This window comes from Musca domestica, unplaced genomic scaffold (assembly GCF_030504385.1).
Source record: "Musca domestica strain aabys unplaced genomic scaffold, Musca_domestica.polishedcontigs.V.1.1 29, whole genome shotgun sequence".
Classification (NCBI taxonomy): Eukaryota; Metazoa; Arthropoda; class Insecta; order Diptera; family Muscidae; genus Musca; species Musca domestica.
Genome location: NW_026712296.1, coordinates 4,751,178 through 4,766,060, shown reverse-complemented (window position 1 = coordinate 4,766,060; position 14,883 = coordinate 4,751,178). Strand labels below are relative to the sequence as shown.

General features: G+C 35.4%; 1 protein-coding gene across 4 annotated transcripts in view; it reads left to right on the top strand.

Annotated features, from left to right (window-relative positions):
• LOC101898463 (unconventional myosin IC) overlaps positions 1-10,234 on the top strand; it is a 121,331-nt gene extending 111,097 nt beyond the window's left edge. For all 4 annotated transcript variants that reach the window (XM_005176710.4, XM_005176709.4, XM_020039977.2 and 1 more), the window contains exons 5-9: positions 1,659-2,050; positions 2,111-3,935; positions 9,375-9,807; positions 9,870-9,972; positions 10,051-10,234. In XM_005176710.4, the coding sequence (XP_005176767.1) occupies positions 1,659-2,050; positions 2,111-3,935; positions 9,375-9,807; positions 9,870-9,972; positions 10,051-10,065 (2,768 nt within the window). In that variant the 3' untranslated portion in view covers positions 10,066-10,234. The remainder of the gene's footprint in view (positions 1-1,658; positions 2,051-2,110; positions 3,936-9,374; positions 9,808-9,869; positions 9,973-10,050) is intronic.
• Positions 10,235-14,883: the final 4,649 nt, after the last annotated feature.

Below are 14,883 nucleotides of genomic sequence, written 5' to 3'. Positions count from 1 at the left end.
TTCCCGAGAATGAGACGTTATGTAAAATCATACATTCAGTCATGTCCGGAATGCTGCTACAACAAGGTAAAAGGAGGCAAGGCAGAGGGTGAACTACATATTGAGGAAGTCCTACCAATTCCATTCAGAAGTATCAACATCGACCACATGGGTCCCTTCCCAAAAAGTAAGAAAGGAAATCAATATGTATTCTTGATTGTCTGTTCGTTCAGTAAGTACACCATTATAAAGCCAACCAGGAATACAAAGACTGCTCCGGTTATAACAGCGCTGCGAGAAGTTATGTCGATTTTCGGACAGCCACGAAGAATTGTATCGGATAAGGGAACGGCGTTCACGTCTAAAGAATTCCAACAGTTTGTGGAATACAACGGAATACAACATGTACAAACAGCAGTCCGAACACCAAGAGCCAATGGCCAAGCCGAGCGGATCAACCAGACAGTTTTGAATGCGTTGAAATGTCTAGTAGGTGATACAAAAGAATGGGACACTGAGACAACGACGATACAGTGGAGTATTAACTCGCAGCTGAATGCGACTACAAAGTTCAGTCCAAATGACTTAATATTCAACTTTAGTCTCAGAGATGTCAGTTACAATAGAATTATCCAGGCGGTTGGTGATGAAGAAAGAGAGAATTTCGATGTTAGGGTAATTCAACAGCAGGCTGTTGCTAACATCCAGAAACAAAAGGAAAAATGGAAAGCAAGATTTGACAGCCGTCATTCCAAGCCAACTCAGTACAAGGAAGGCGATTTGGTGGTGATAGACACGGTACCGCAGCCTACAGGAGAATCGCATAAGTTGGATGCGCGGTATAAAGGACCATACATCGTCACGAAAATTATCGGAAACGATCGTTATCTGGTAGAGGATCTGCCGGATTTAAGTTTGAAGCAAAGGAAATATTGCGGTGTTATGTCGACCGATCATATGAAGCCCTGGTGCTATGGTGATCCAAGTCTCGAAATCGAAGATAAAGATGAGTCTGATGATGGTTCGCCCAGGAGGGACGAAGAGTCAGGAGAGGCCGAATTGTCAACTATCAAAATGAGTTTATGAGTCAGTCGTCGTTGAGCATTGACCGAGAGCGGACGCATCTAAGGAGCGTAGAGCATATTACATTTTAAACTTTGTATTTATTCCCAGAATTACTTTTATTTCTAAATAAAAACCATCTTGACACCTTTGTATAGCCACCATATAACAGTACATCCCAATATTCGGTATTTTGAAGATTTTCAACGGAGTTTTTCAAATTTCGTATTTAGAATTTGTAATAGGAACTACAGTCTAGGACATGTCTATACAGGTTCAGGCATTCATATAGGCCACATATATCAGTACCTCCCTATATTCAGTATTTAGATGATTTTAGCTACATTATTCACCGGATTCTTTTTTCAAGTTTCGTATTTCTAATGTTGTAATGATTTATGACAAGAGTTGCCTATGCAGGTCCACGTCTTCGTATAGATCTCAATACAACGGTTACATTCGGTATACTTAAGATTTTAAGAGAATTCTTAGCGGATGTTATTTTTTTGAAAAATTTTAAATTTGTTCCACATGATGGAGGGTATTCAAAGTTCGGCCCGGCCGAACCTACTGCTTTTTTACTTGTTAATAAAACATTCTTGGATTTTCTCTTTCAGGCGAAAGTGGTTCGGGCAAGACTGAAGCTTCGAAAAAGGTTCTCCAATATATTGCAGCCTGTTCCGGCAACCAAGAGACTATTGAGAATGTCAAAGATAAGCTTTTGAAAAGTAATCCCCTGTTGGAGGCATTCGGTAATGCCAAAACCAATCGTAATGATAATTCCTCCCGTTTCGGCAAATATATGGATATTCAATTCGATTTTACTGGCACTCCAATCGGTGGCAATATTCTGAAGTATCTATTGGAAAAATCTCGTGTGATCAATCAGAACAGCGGCGAGCGTAACTTCCACATTTTCTATCAACTGTTGGCCGGAGCTTCAGATGAGCAGCTCAAATCCATGAATTTAACACGATCTTTGCAAGATTACGCTTATCTCAGTGATGGTGTAAGTATTGAGAAATTTCAAATTATATATATATACTAATTTGAATTTTTTGTTATTCAGGAAAAAGGCATTGTCTCATCCATCAACGATGCAGAAAACTTCCGTCAGGTCATGCAGGCCATGAAGGTTATTGATTTCACGGTGGCGGAACAAACCCAAATCCTTAATGTGATTGCCAGTGTTCTGCATTTGGGTAATGTGCAATTCACCGAAGAGGAGGGCAAGGCCCAAATCACCAACACCGAATGCGTCCAGTCGATTGCCAACCTTTTGGGAGTTCATTTGGAGGAATTGAAGAACGCCTTGACACACCGCACCATTGATGCGCGAGGTGATGTGGTAACATCGCCTTTGAATCTTGAAATGGCCATTTACGCTCGTGATGCCCTGGCCAAAGCTGTCTACGATCGTCTATTCTCTTGGCTGGTCCAGCGCCTAAATGTTTCTTTGCAAGCCAAAGACACGAGCACAGCTCGCAACAATGTCATGGGCATTCTGGATATTTATGGTTTTGAAATCTTCAAAACCAATAGCTTCGAACAATTCTGCATTAATTTCTGCAATGAAAAATTACAGCAATTGTTTATTGAACTGACTCTGAAGTCTGAACAGGACGAATACCGACGCGAGGGCATTGAATGGGTGCCCGTCGAATATTTTGACAACAAAGTTATTTGCAACCTAATCGAGGAGAAACACAAGGGTATTATCTCCATACTGGATGAGGAGTGTTTGCGTCCCGGCGAACCCACTGACTTGACTTTCTTGGCCAAGCTAAGCGATCGTTTGGGCGACCATGCCCACTATCTGTGCCATGAAAAAGCACCCATTCAGGTGCAGAAGACCATGAGACGTGATGAATTCCGTTTGGTCCATTATGCCGGCGATGTGACCTATAATGTTGTTGGATTCTTAGATAAAAACAACGATTTGTTGTTCCGTGACTTGAAGGAAACGATGAGCAAGGCTGACAACAATGTGGTGCGTGTTTGCTTCCCCGAATCGGAATATTTGGAGAAAAAGAGACCCGATACTGCCGTTACGCAATTCAGAAATTCTCTGAACAATCTAATGGATATTCTAATGTGCAAAGAACCCTCCTATATACGCTGTATTAAGCCCAATGACCTCCAAACAGCCGGTGTGTTTGATGATCAGTTGGTATTGCATCAAGTTAAGTACTTGGGTCTTATGGAGAATTTGAGAGTACGCAGAGCTGGTTTTGCCTATCGTCGTCTTTATGAGCTCTTCCTTAACCGCTACAAATGTCTAAGCAAACAAACCTGGCCCAACTACAATGGCCCCGCCAAGGAGGGTGTCAAAATCTTGGTCAAAGAATTGAACTATGGCCCCGAAGATTACCGTCTGGGTGAAACAAAACTCTTTATTCGCTTCCCCAAAACCCTTTTCGAAACTGAAGATGCCTTCCAAGAAAAGAAACATGACATTGCGGCGATTTTACAAGCCCGCTGGAAGGGACGCGTACAACGCCGCAAATATTTGAAATTACGTGAACAGGTGATCATCTTACAGTCGTACTGTCGTCGCCACCTGGCCCAACAGGCCGCCAAAAAACGCCGCGAGGCTGCCGATAAGATTCGTGCCTTTATCAAGGGTTTCATTACACGCAACGACCCACCCAATGGTTACAATGAGAAATTCATTGCCAATGCCAAACGTATGTGGCTATTGAGATTAGCCAAAGACTTGCCCAGCAAAGTTTTGGACATGAGATGGCCATCGGCACCAACACACTGTCAAGAGGCCTCCACTTATTTACATCGTCTGCATCGTTTACATTTGGCTCGTAAATACCGTTTGGCTCTATCGGAGGAACGTAAGCGACAATTTGAATTGAAGGTCTTGGCTGAGAAAGTATTTAAGGGTAAGTAGAATTTGATAATTCCTTATCGTTTTAAGTGATTAGCTAACTGGTTTAGTCGGGTCACGGATGAACCGTTCGAACCGTCAGTACAGTTTAACAAAATACCTAAGATTATCTGAATGAAATGTGACTTTCTTGCCCTACCTTATCTCTGCATGGTGCAAAAAAAAAAACGAACAGTCCAACACACATAAATATTGACCAAAAAGGTAGATTATGTATCATGCACTGGTAAAATGTCTTCCAATGTAGGGCATTGGTGGAGGTAAGGGCATTAAGTCCTTGTGCATTTGTTTGTAACATGGAGAAGGAAGCGAGATAGACCAATAGTTACTTTTGAGGATCTTCATAGAGTCACTTTCTGATTTTCGATTTAGTCATTTCAGTCCGTCTGTCCATGTATTCTTGTGAACAAACTGCAGGTCGCATTTATTATCCGATTGAGATGAAATTACCAAACAATATTTGTTTGTCCCACGGACGAACCCTATTGAAATTGGTATTAATCGGATCAGATTTATATATCTTCAACCGATTTCGGGTTAAGTGTGCGCCAAATGGTCAAAAGTCCTGAATTTTGGTACATCCAATCGAATTCAGTTTAGAAACAAGTAAATCGGTTCAGATATAGCTATAGCTCCAATATATATGTTTCATCCGATTTGGTGTTTATGTCCCACACATTCGTAATATGCATTCGACAACAATGATATTTGGTACCAGATATCTTATACAGCTCGGAAATACCTTTGCCAAATTTTATCGAAATCGGCTAAGATTTGGATATAGCTCCCATATATATCTTCAACCGATTTCCGGTTAATAGTGCACCAAATGGCCAATATCTGTCCAAAGGTCCTGAATTTTGGTATATCCGACCGAACTCAGTCAAGAAGGAAATACATCAAGTTCAAGTTTACAAAATCGGTTCCGATATAGCCATATCTCCCATATATATGTTTCATTTGGTGTTTGGGTCCCTCACATTCGTAATATTCATTCAACAACAATGATATTTGGTATCGGAAATTCCTTTGTCAAAATTTATCGAGATCGGCTAAGATTTGGATATTGCTCCCATATATATCATCAACCGATTTCCAGTTAATTGTGCAGCAAATGGCCAATATCTGTTCAAAGGTCCTGAATTTTGATACATCCGACCGAATTCAAATTGAAAGCAAGAACATCAAAATTTGGAAAAAATCGGTTCTGATATAGCTATAGCTCCCATATATATGTTTCATTCGATTTGGTATTTAGGTCCCTCACACTCGTACGCATTCGACAACAATGATATTTGGTACCAGATATCTTATAGAGCTAGAAAATATCCTTTGGGATATATCTCCCATATACATCCTTAATCCGATTTCAGGTTTATTGTGCAAAAAAATGGCTAATATCAGCCAAAATGGAGTGAATTTCGGGACGAAGGCTTTACATTTTGTAGAACTCGGCTTCGATATATATTTTTCTCGAAGTGATATCATGATCTATATAGCAATGTTATTTGGTATAAAAGATAAAAATGTCTCCGTCAAATTTAGTGAAAATCGATTCAAAATTGGATATGCCTCCCGTATATTAGTTCCTTCTGAAACCAAGCTATAAATGCTCTAAAGCCAAATGTTAATAGGTGGTATGATCTACTTCAAATAAATTCTTTTGTTACGGGATCTCTACTAAATATGCATAGTGATGTAGGGTATCATATAGTTGGCCGCGTCCGAGGTTTGTCTTTTCCTTGCTGGTTTTTGGTAGTCATGTCAAAAGTTTTAACCCAAAACACAAATATATTGTCTGTTCCAGAACTGCTATAATGTTAAAGTTTTTACTACGATAACGGATTTTCCCTTTATGATATTGAAAAAAATTGCAAAATTAGTAGATTCTTGCAGGTTCTGGGACAGACCAATAGATATTGGATGTGTATGTATAGTCTTGAATACAAAACAAAATCATTTTCAAGATTTTCAAATTCTGTTAAAAATTTATTTCATATTTACAAGTGCGACTCTATGCCCTGACCAGATTTCAACAGACAGATAAAATTTGCCTGGAATAAAAGTGAGCTATTGAATAGAGCTCTAAAAGAAAAATGTTACTTTTTTCATTCTTTCCCCCTCTCCTTTTCATAAAACTGACTTTTCTTTTCTGCAAACATACATAGTTTTATACCAAGGCTAGGCAAAGAGTATCCCTTGGGATATATGTGTGTTCACCAATACAATTGTAAAAAATAAATTGTTTTGAATTTTCTGTCAAAATGGTTTTGGGAGAATATTTAGTTTTGTTCGGGCAGTCGTTGAGGAAGGTGCTGTCGGATATTTTTATGAATACACCGTAAGAAATGTTGGAGCACAAATATATCTTACTACATATTCGGAACAAATATTTCCGAATTCACATGTTAGGAATAGAAATTTATTTCATATTGTTAGACAAATTTATTGTCCTTCCAAATTAATGGACATTTTCATATCCCTTGATTTCTCTGAAATTATTATTCTTAGTCAATATTAGGGAAAATAACAGGATGTTATGTTTGTAATTCATAGACATAATATTTTAGGACCCAACGCAGGATATGCGTTTCAGATCAGCATAAAATTCTACAACTATTTGCGTATGTCAGCCTGTGGTAATCGGTATTAATTTTAAAGGATCAACTAAGATTGTTAGGATGTTAAGTCCGAAATTATTATTTGTGTTTAATAATTTTTTTTTTTTAATTTTTTTTAATAAAAATTATATAAAATTTTTAAAAATGTCAACTTATATATTTTTTTAAATGAAACATAATTGAAAAAACTGTGCAAATATATCTCCGAATTGTCTGATCAAAATATTAATTTTTTACAACGAAGTTGTTTTTAAAACGAAAAATTTTAAGTTGAAAATTTAAAGATAACCAATTATTTCTCACTCTGTAAAGAGAGGCAAAAAACACTTTGTCATTTCAAAACACATACAATCACAAAAACAACATAGGCGAAAATTACAACAAAGCAACTTTTTTGGAAACTTGATATGTCAAAGTTGTAGTCAGGGCGAATTGATTTGAAGTACAAATTTTGGGGCAAATTATTTTTCCAATCAAAATATTGAATTAAAAATTTTCAAAATTGTTGTTTTTTCTATTACAAAAGCAAATATTCAAAATTTCCAACATCGATTGAAAGTAATGCTGAAGCCTCTGCATCTTGGTTTGATTATAGCATTTTTGAAAATCACAGAGACTGGAAATGGAGTGTTCGTAGTCTCCAGCGCGCCAACGAAGGACATTTGCGATAATAGACGTCCAATCGTTGTTATCTCTTCATCATCCTTACACAGCATGCAGTCTTGGTAACGTTGGCAACGTTGATTTCATATTCAACAGCGATAATGTTCTTTACAAGTAATATAGTAAATATCGGGAAAATTGGTTTTGATGCTTTAAAATTAGGTTTTGTGGTGGTTCTGGGGTGTACCTTTTTTTATTTTTTTGCTACATCGTCAGCTTTCTCGCTGTAGTGGCATGCTACCTAAAAGGTACTTTAGGGTATATTTACTCCTCAGGCTTACTTAAGATTTGGATCAAAGATTGCAGAAGATCAGGGGCTGAGTCTACTGTGAGTCCACGCATATTATTTGCTTAGCTATGAAATGTATAGCAGACAGGAAGTCTTTTATGTATAGATAACTTTAATACATTCGAACAATTTGAAATAAAAAAACCAGTAAAGAAAGTCTTAAAGTCGGGCGGCGCCGACTTTATGATACCCTACACCACTTTGCTAATTAAGTAGAGCTCCACATAACAATTAAAAGTTTCTATGGGAGAATTCAATCATACACGCTATGATTATAATTATAATTTAAAGTTCAAAGGACTAAATTCGGAATTGTATTGCCCATTTGGTGCACAATTAATTTGAAATCGGATAAAGATATATATGGGAGTTATATCCAAATCTGAACCGATCTCGATAAACTTTGGAAACGATATTTCTGAGCTGTATTTGATATATTTCCCTGAATATCGATGTTACAGAGTGCATATTACGGTTGTGGGTACCAAATATAACAAATCGGATGAATAATATATATGGAAGCTATAACTATATCTGAACCGATCTGAACCAAATTTGACATACTAGCTACTAGACTCAATTCGGTCGTAAGTGCCAAATTCCATCCCAATTGGACAAATATTAGACGTTTGGTGCACAATAAAAAGTAAATCGGACGATGTTATATATGGGAGCTATATCCAAATCTGAACCGATCTCGATAAAATTTAGCAAATGTATTTCTGAGCTGTATTTGATGTATTTCCCCAAATATTGTTGTTGCATAGTGCATATTACGGTGGCGGTGGACAAAAATAACAAATCGGATGAACAATATATATGGGAGCTATAGCTATATCTGAACCGATTTCGATCAAATTTGGCATACATATTTTCAGGCCTAATATGGGTGTATGTGCAAAATTCCATACAATTCGGGCTGATATTACACGTTTGGTGCACAATAAAAGTCAAATCGGACGAAGATATATATGGGAGCTATATCCAAATTTTGACCGATTTTCTCCAATTTCAATAGGGTTCGTCCTTAGGCCAAACAAAAGACCTTTGCAAAATTTCATCTGGATCGGGCAATAAATGCGACCTGTACTTTGTTTACAAAAATACATGGACAGACGGACGGACGGACGGACGGACGGACAGACGGACGGACGGACGGACAGACGGACGGACGGACATGCATAAATCGACTCAGAATGTGATTCTATGCAGATCATCAAAAGGAACTATGGGTCTATCTCGTTTCCTTCTGCCTGTTACAAACAAATGCACAAAGACATAATACCCTGACCACCTTGTGGTGTAGGGTATAATTATCTCAATATTTAATCACACCCCAAAAATTGCCAATGTTTTGTTCCCCAAACCAATCCAATATGCTTTGGAATCATTCACCTTTCACTTTTGAAGCCCTATAGTGTATAACATAGTTCAAAATCCGTACAAATAAGATGATGAAATTCCATGTATCGGTTTATCTCCTATATGAAATTGATTCCCTGCTTCACTTATTTCAAATATCCACGAATTTTAGATCTCAATATTACCTATGCCTACCGTATGTTGAATATACAGTTTTTCCCTCATACTCTATAAAATCGTAAAATCTCTATTTTCTATCAATAGCATTGTTAAATTTTGAAATCATGCAACAATTTTCTTATGTGTAAATGAAGGCGAATTCAAATTACAACAATTTTTTGACATATCAAATTGATACCAGCTGGCCTGAAAGGGTTACCTTGTAATTCTACCATGCTCTCTGCCTTGCCCTGTTTTATACATACATACAAAACATACACATATATTTAATATGCAGAAAATAAAAGAATACAATATTTAACAATATACTTTTCAACAGACAAAAAGAGCAGCTATCCGGCCAGTGTGGCACAATGGTTCCAAACTAATCGCATACCCAGTGAACATGGCGCAAACGTTAATAGTTTCATCGCCAACTCATGCAATGGCGAATCCGTAAAGTACTGTTCTGCCTGCACAAAATACGATCGTCATGGCTATAAACCTCGAGAACGTTTTATAATATTGAGCAATAAGGCCATATACGTTTTGGATGGCAAAACTTACAAACAGAAACACCGCCTACCTCTAGAAAAACTCGATTTCGATTTAACCAATCACAGCGATGACTTAATGGTAATACGCATTCCCCTCGATTTGAAAAAGGACAAAGGTGATCTAATTCTCGAGATACCCTACATAATTGAGTTCTGCACCTATGTTATAGATACTGTGGGCACAGCGGATGTTTTGAAAATCGTCGAAAGAGATTCGTAAGTTTGGATGCTTTCAATTTTTTTCAAACTTTTAGTTAATTTGCCAACTTTAATTTCAGTTTGGTGCACAATATGGCTAAGGGAAAATCAGGTGTAATCGACATTCAAACTGGTGGCGGTGAACCTGGCGTTGTACGTGACAAGAGTGGGCATCTTGTTGTTGTAAGTATTAATAGTTTTTTTTAACGTTTTAATTTTACATTTTGAGAAACTTATTATTTTCTTTTTTTTGCATTTCAGATTGCTGGTCAGTAATGATGTTCCAAAAACCTTCACTTGTTAACGGGTTTACCTGCTCTTTACCAGTACATACTACGTACATATCCATATGTAATAACCATGGCTTTAAAATTTAATTTTTGTTATGATATGATAATGACTTAAAACAAAAGTAAATCCTTTTTATGTGAGACGATGCAACTGATATATTTATGTTGTTTTCTTATTTAATTTATACATTAAGGAGGTGGGGGAAATATTTACATGGTATGCTCAGGGTGTACTTGAGAACTCAAATCCAGGCCTTAGTTCTCTTTTGCTGTCAAATGTTTTACGGAGAAGAATCCATTAAAAGGTGAAAAATCCAAACAACACTTTACATATTTTGCATTCCAATGTTGTAAATGTATATTTTGGCCAGAAAAGCCACATTTTTATATTTCTATCAAACAGCAAAGGAAGTGAGAATGTGGACTTTATTAGGCAAGTTTACTTGCCGCAAGCCTCTGTTTATAAGGGCAAAGGAAATTGAAAAAATGCTCGGTCTGGCAACTGTCTGGCAATATCTTTTGTTTTAATTTTTATACAAAACTTCATTTAAGATTTAAAACAAATCCAGTCGTGAGAAGATCTATTTTTGTAGTATGGTATATCTGTTTGAATAAATCCGGATTAAGCAATAAATCCTATTACTATGTAAAATTTTGTGTCTACAGGCACTATTCTACATGACATAACTTTTTGTCGGCATCGACACTAATTTGGTATTCCGTAACGATAATTTTGTTATTATACCCTCCACTTTGAATTTTTATAAGCTATTAACTTTGTTTGTAACATCCCTAAATATTCGTCTTAGACCTCATAAAGTATATACATTCATGATCAGCGTAAAATTCTAAGTCGACTTAACAACGCCCGCCTGTCTGTTGAATACAGCCCACATTATTTGAAGTAGAACTTCAAAGTTTGGCAGAACAATTTGTTATATTTCCAATTGCAAAATTAAATTATTTTTTTTTGTATTGTTTATTTTCTACAAAAAAATGAAATTATTTAATTGTCATTGTTTAAATTGTTCAACTTTGAAATTTCGTACGTCCGAGGGATTTGGGTAACTTTATGAATACATGTATTTTACTTGTGTGTTGAAAAACGTCGTCTGAGAACGTCGAATTGTAGGTAACGCCACGGTAAAATTAAGAAAGTAATAGCATGTTTCCATTGAAAACCGAACAACGTTGTTCGCTCTCAGAATTAGGTACACGAATTAACCCGTTCATACGGCACGATTCGTAATTCATAGTAAAATAATTCATTTTTTCAAAAATTTTGTTTGTTGATTTTAATGTGAATTTATACTAAAATACGTTAAATTCTCACTGATATGAGTAGAAGAAATTATTGTTTTTCTCCCAAAGATTTATTATATCATTAATTTTATAATTTTCATTCACGTTTTCAACGTTTTGTGTAAATTTTGACATTTTTAACATATTTTTGTATTTTTCTGTTTTTTAATTCTGCTGAAGAGACACTTGTCAAACATTTTTTCTGCCGATACAAACATTTTGAAAATATTGCCTCTTTTGTTTCCAGTTTTCTGTGGAAATTTCAACTCGTGGACAAAATGCGTACCTCGGATGAGAGAGAAAACAAAATTTACTTTCGTTTGAATGTACATACGCCATTCAACATTGTAGTTTTCATTCATAATTTTAAGTCTTCCCAAAAAATTTTAAAATTTCATTAAATTTTTCTATATTTAATTTTTAAATGTCATAATTTATTTTTTCGATAAATGCTCTCATTTGTTAGGGATGGGACACATTTTTTCGTTGTTCTGAGAGTGATTTGATTTGAACAATGTACGAATATGAGTGTTCGCTCAGGAAATTTTGTGTGAAGAATTAAGTAGTTTTTTCATAGTTAAGGGTCAAACAACGAATAGAGAGCGAATCAAGTGCAGTGGAAACGCCACATAAATTCAGTTCAAATGATTTACCTGTCAAATTTCGCTACATAGAAAAAAGGTTGCCATCTCAGATTTGTGTATATACAATGAATTTATTAATGTAAATTTTTTGGCAAAGTGATGTTGTCAAAGATTTTTTTACAAAAATTGTAAATATATGATTGCATTACTTTGCCTTCTCAATTCTACCATGGATAACGCTGTAAATCAATTTGTTTTTACGCAAGTTCAATAATATTTTATATATTTTATATATTTTATTTATGTCAATGTCCCAAATGTTGTTGCACCCATGGATCCATAAGAAACGTTGCTCAACTTCAAAGAAACCAGAAAAATGCAACTCTATGCCGGAGTCTTATAGTGTCAAATAGACTTTTAAATATGCAACAGTTGGTTTTGTTTATTTTTTATTTTATAACCAAATTCTTATATTGTGAAAATCCCGCGAAACTAGAATGGAATTTTGGGGTTATACCACAAGATTGAATCTAAAATAGAAGGACAATACAGTTTTATCCCAACATTTTACAATTTGTCACCCATTTTCATTTATATTGAAACCGAATTAAAAATAATTTCAAATTTTTATATTTTTTATTCCAAACAATGCCCATACGTACACAAAATATTTATATGTTTTGACAGAATAAAGGCAACAAAAGAAAAAAATGTATTTAGGGGGTAACTTTGTTCTACATTCTATAATTGTGCCAATGGTTGCATCCATGGTACAATGATATCAAGGTAGGGCTATGATACCATATGATTTCAATTTTTTTTATTTTCTTGGCTTAATATGTCATCTTTATTTGTTTATGTATGTGTTTTCTTCTCAATAACAAAAAAATTGTTCAGAAAAAATTCAATTTCGGATGTTGTCAAAACGTTTATTTCATCGTATGCATCGACACAATCTAGAGTTTTTGTAGCGAAATAAACCTTTAGAGATATATAGAACCTGATTTTGAAAAGAAGTGTTGACCTTTCATTCAGTTTTCGCGGTTTTCAATTATTTATTCAAAATAAATGCAACAAGTTGTTTGATTTTGTTATTGTTTTGATACTATTTCTGACATTACAAGCCAAACAGGTAGACCTCTATACTTGCAATTTTTTCAAAGTTGGCCTACCTTCTCTTCATTGTACCATGGTTGCATCCATGGTACAATGAATGCAAGGTAGGGCAGAACTACCATATGATTTCAATTTTTTTATTTTTCTGGCTTAATATGTCAACTTCATTTGCTTATGTGTGTATTTTTTTTTTTTTTTTTCAATAATAAAAAAATGTTCAGAAAATATTCAAATTCGGGTGTTTTCAAAATGCTTATTGCAACGAATGCATCGACAAAATTTACAGTTTTTGTCGCGAAATAAACCATAAAAGATATATAGAACATGATATTGAAAAGAAATTTTGACCATTCATTCAGTTTTCGCGGTTTTAAATTATTTATTCAAAATCAATGCAACAAGTTGTTTGCTTTTTTATTGTTTTGATAGTAATCCTGACATTACAAGCCAAACAGGTAGACCTCTATACTTGCAATTTTTTCAAAGTTGACCTACCTTCTCTTCATTGTACCATGGTTGCATCCATGTTCAATAAAAAGGTAAGGTGCAACTGATAACAATTTTTTTCTATGTGTGTCCGACTTCTGACAATTTTGCGTATGTATTTATTGTTTTAAAAAAAAAAAACAAAAAAACAATCAAAATCAATGATTGGAAGAAACGTACATGGCAGGACGCGCATAATAATAGTTGTGTTCCAGTACTTTTTTAGTAGTAAAACTAGCAGAAGAGAGAACAGTTCGAAATGTCATTCTCATTTAGGTTTGCTCAAAAAATAAGGGAACGGAAAATTAGCAGAAATGCGATAAAATGTCAAAATTCAAAATTCCAAAAGTAAGCAGCCTAAATCGGACTGATGAAACCTTACTGAAAAGAGCGCCAACATTTAAAAAATGAGTATTGAAGACGATAAGTTAAAATTAATAATTTATAATAATAATTAATAATCTGATTCCTCATTCAGCCAGTCCTCTTCACTGCTGGAATCATCCAAAAGTGAATACATCAGTTGCTCCATATTTTCTCTTTTTGTTTTTTGCGCGACAAATATTAGTTTTTCCTTTAGTTTTCAAGTTGATCATTTTCTTTATTTAAATGTATCAATACATTTTTCAACCTTGTTAGCCCTGCCAATTAAATGTCAAATTTACAATATGCACATTTCTGCTCGGCCAAATTCATGTAGCAAAAACAAGCAGAAATGTGCACCACTCAGCGCCATTTTTTTCTCGAGAGAGCTGCAAGTTTTGCTAGTTTTTGGAGTACGGGAACGCGTTGTAGCAGAATTAGTGCTAATTAGTACTAATTTGCAGGTTCTGGAACACAACTAATAATAACCATTTTTGCCATGGAATTGAAAGATTAAATAGTTTGGATCATGGTACAATAAAAAGGTGAGGTAGAGCTACCAGCTGATTACAATTTTTTTCTAAGTGTGCCCGACTTCTTCCAATTTAAGCTGGGAATACATAAAGCGCTTATTTGGCTGGCTTAAGTCACCGGCTGGCTTCTTTGGAAATGAAGAAAGGAGCCTAGGGCCAAAATCAAACTAAGTCAGCCTAAAACTTCTTTGTTCATCTACGAAGAAACCAGCCGATGACTTAAGCTAGCTACGCTTTATGTATTTCCGCCCTAAAGGGCTAAGTACATAAGAAGCTTGGAGTCATGGCACGGCTTATTTTGTGACATTTCACAAAGGAATTACAGAGCCGCACTAAAATCCTGCCGTCATTTTTCATTATAATTTGGCATTAATATGCCTAGCCATGACTTCAAGCGTTTTATGTATTTGCAGCCTTACA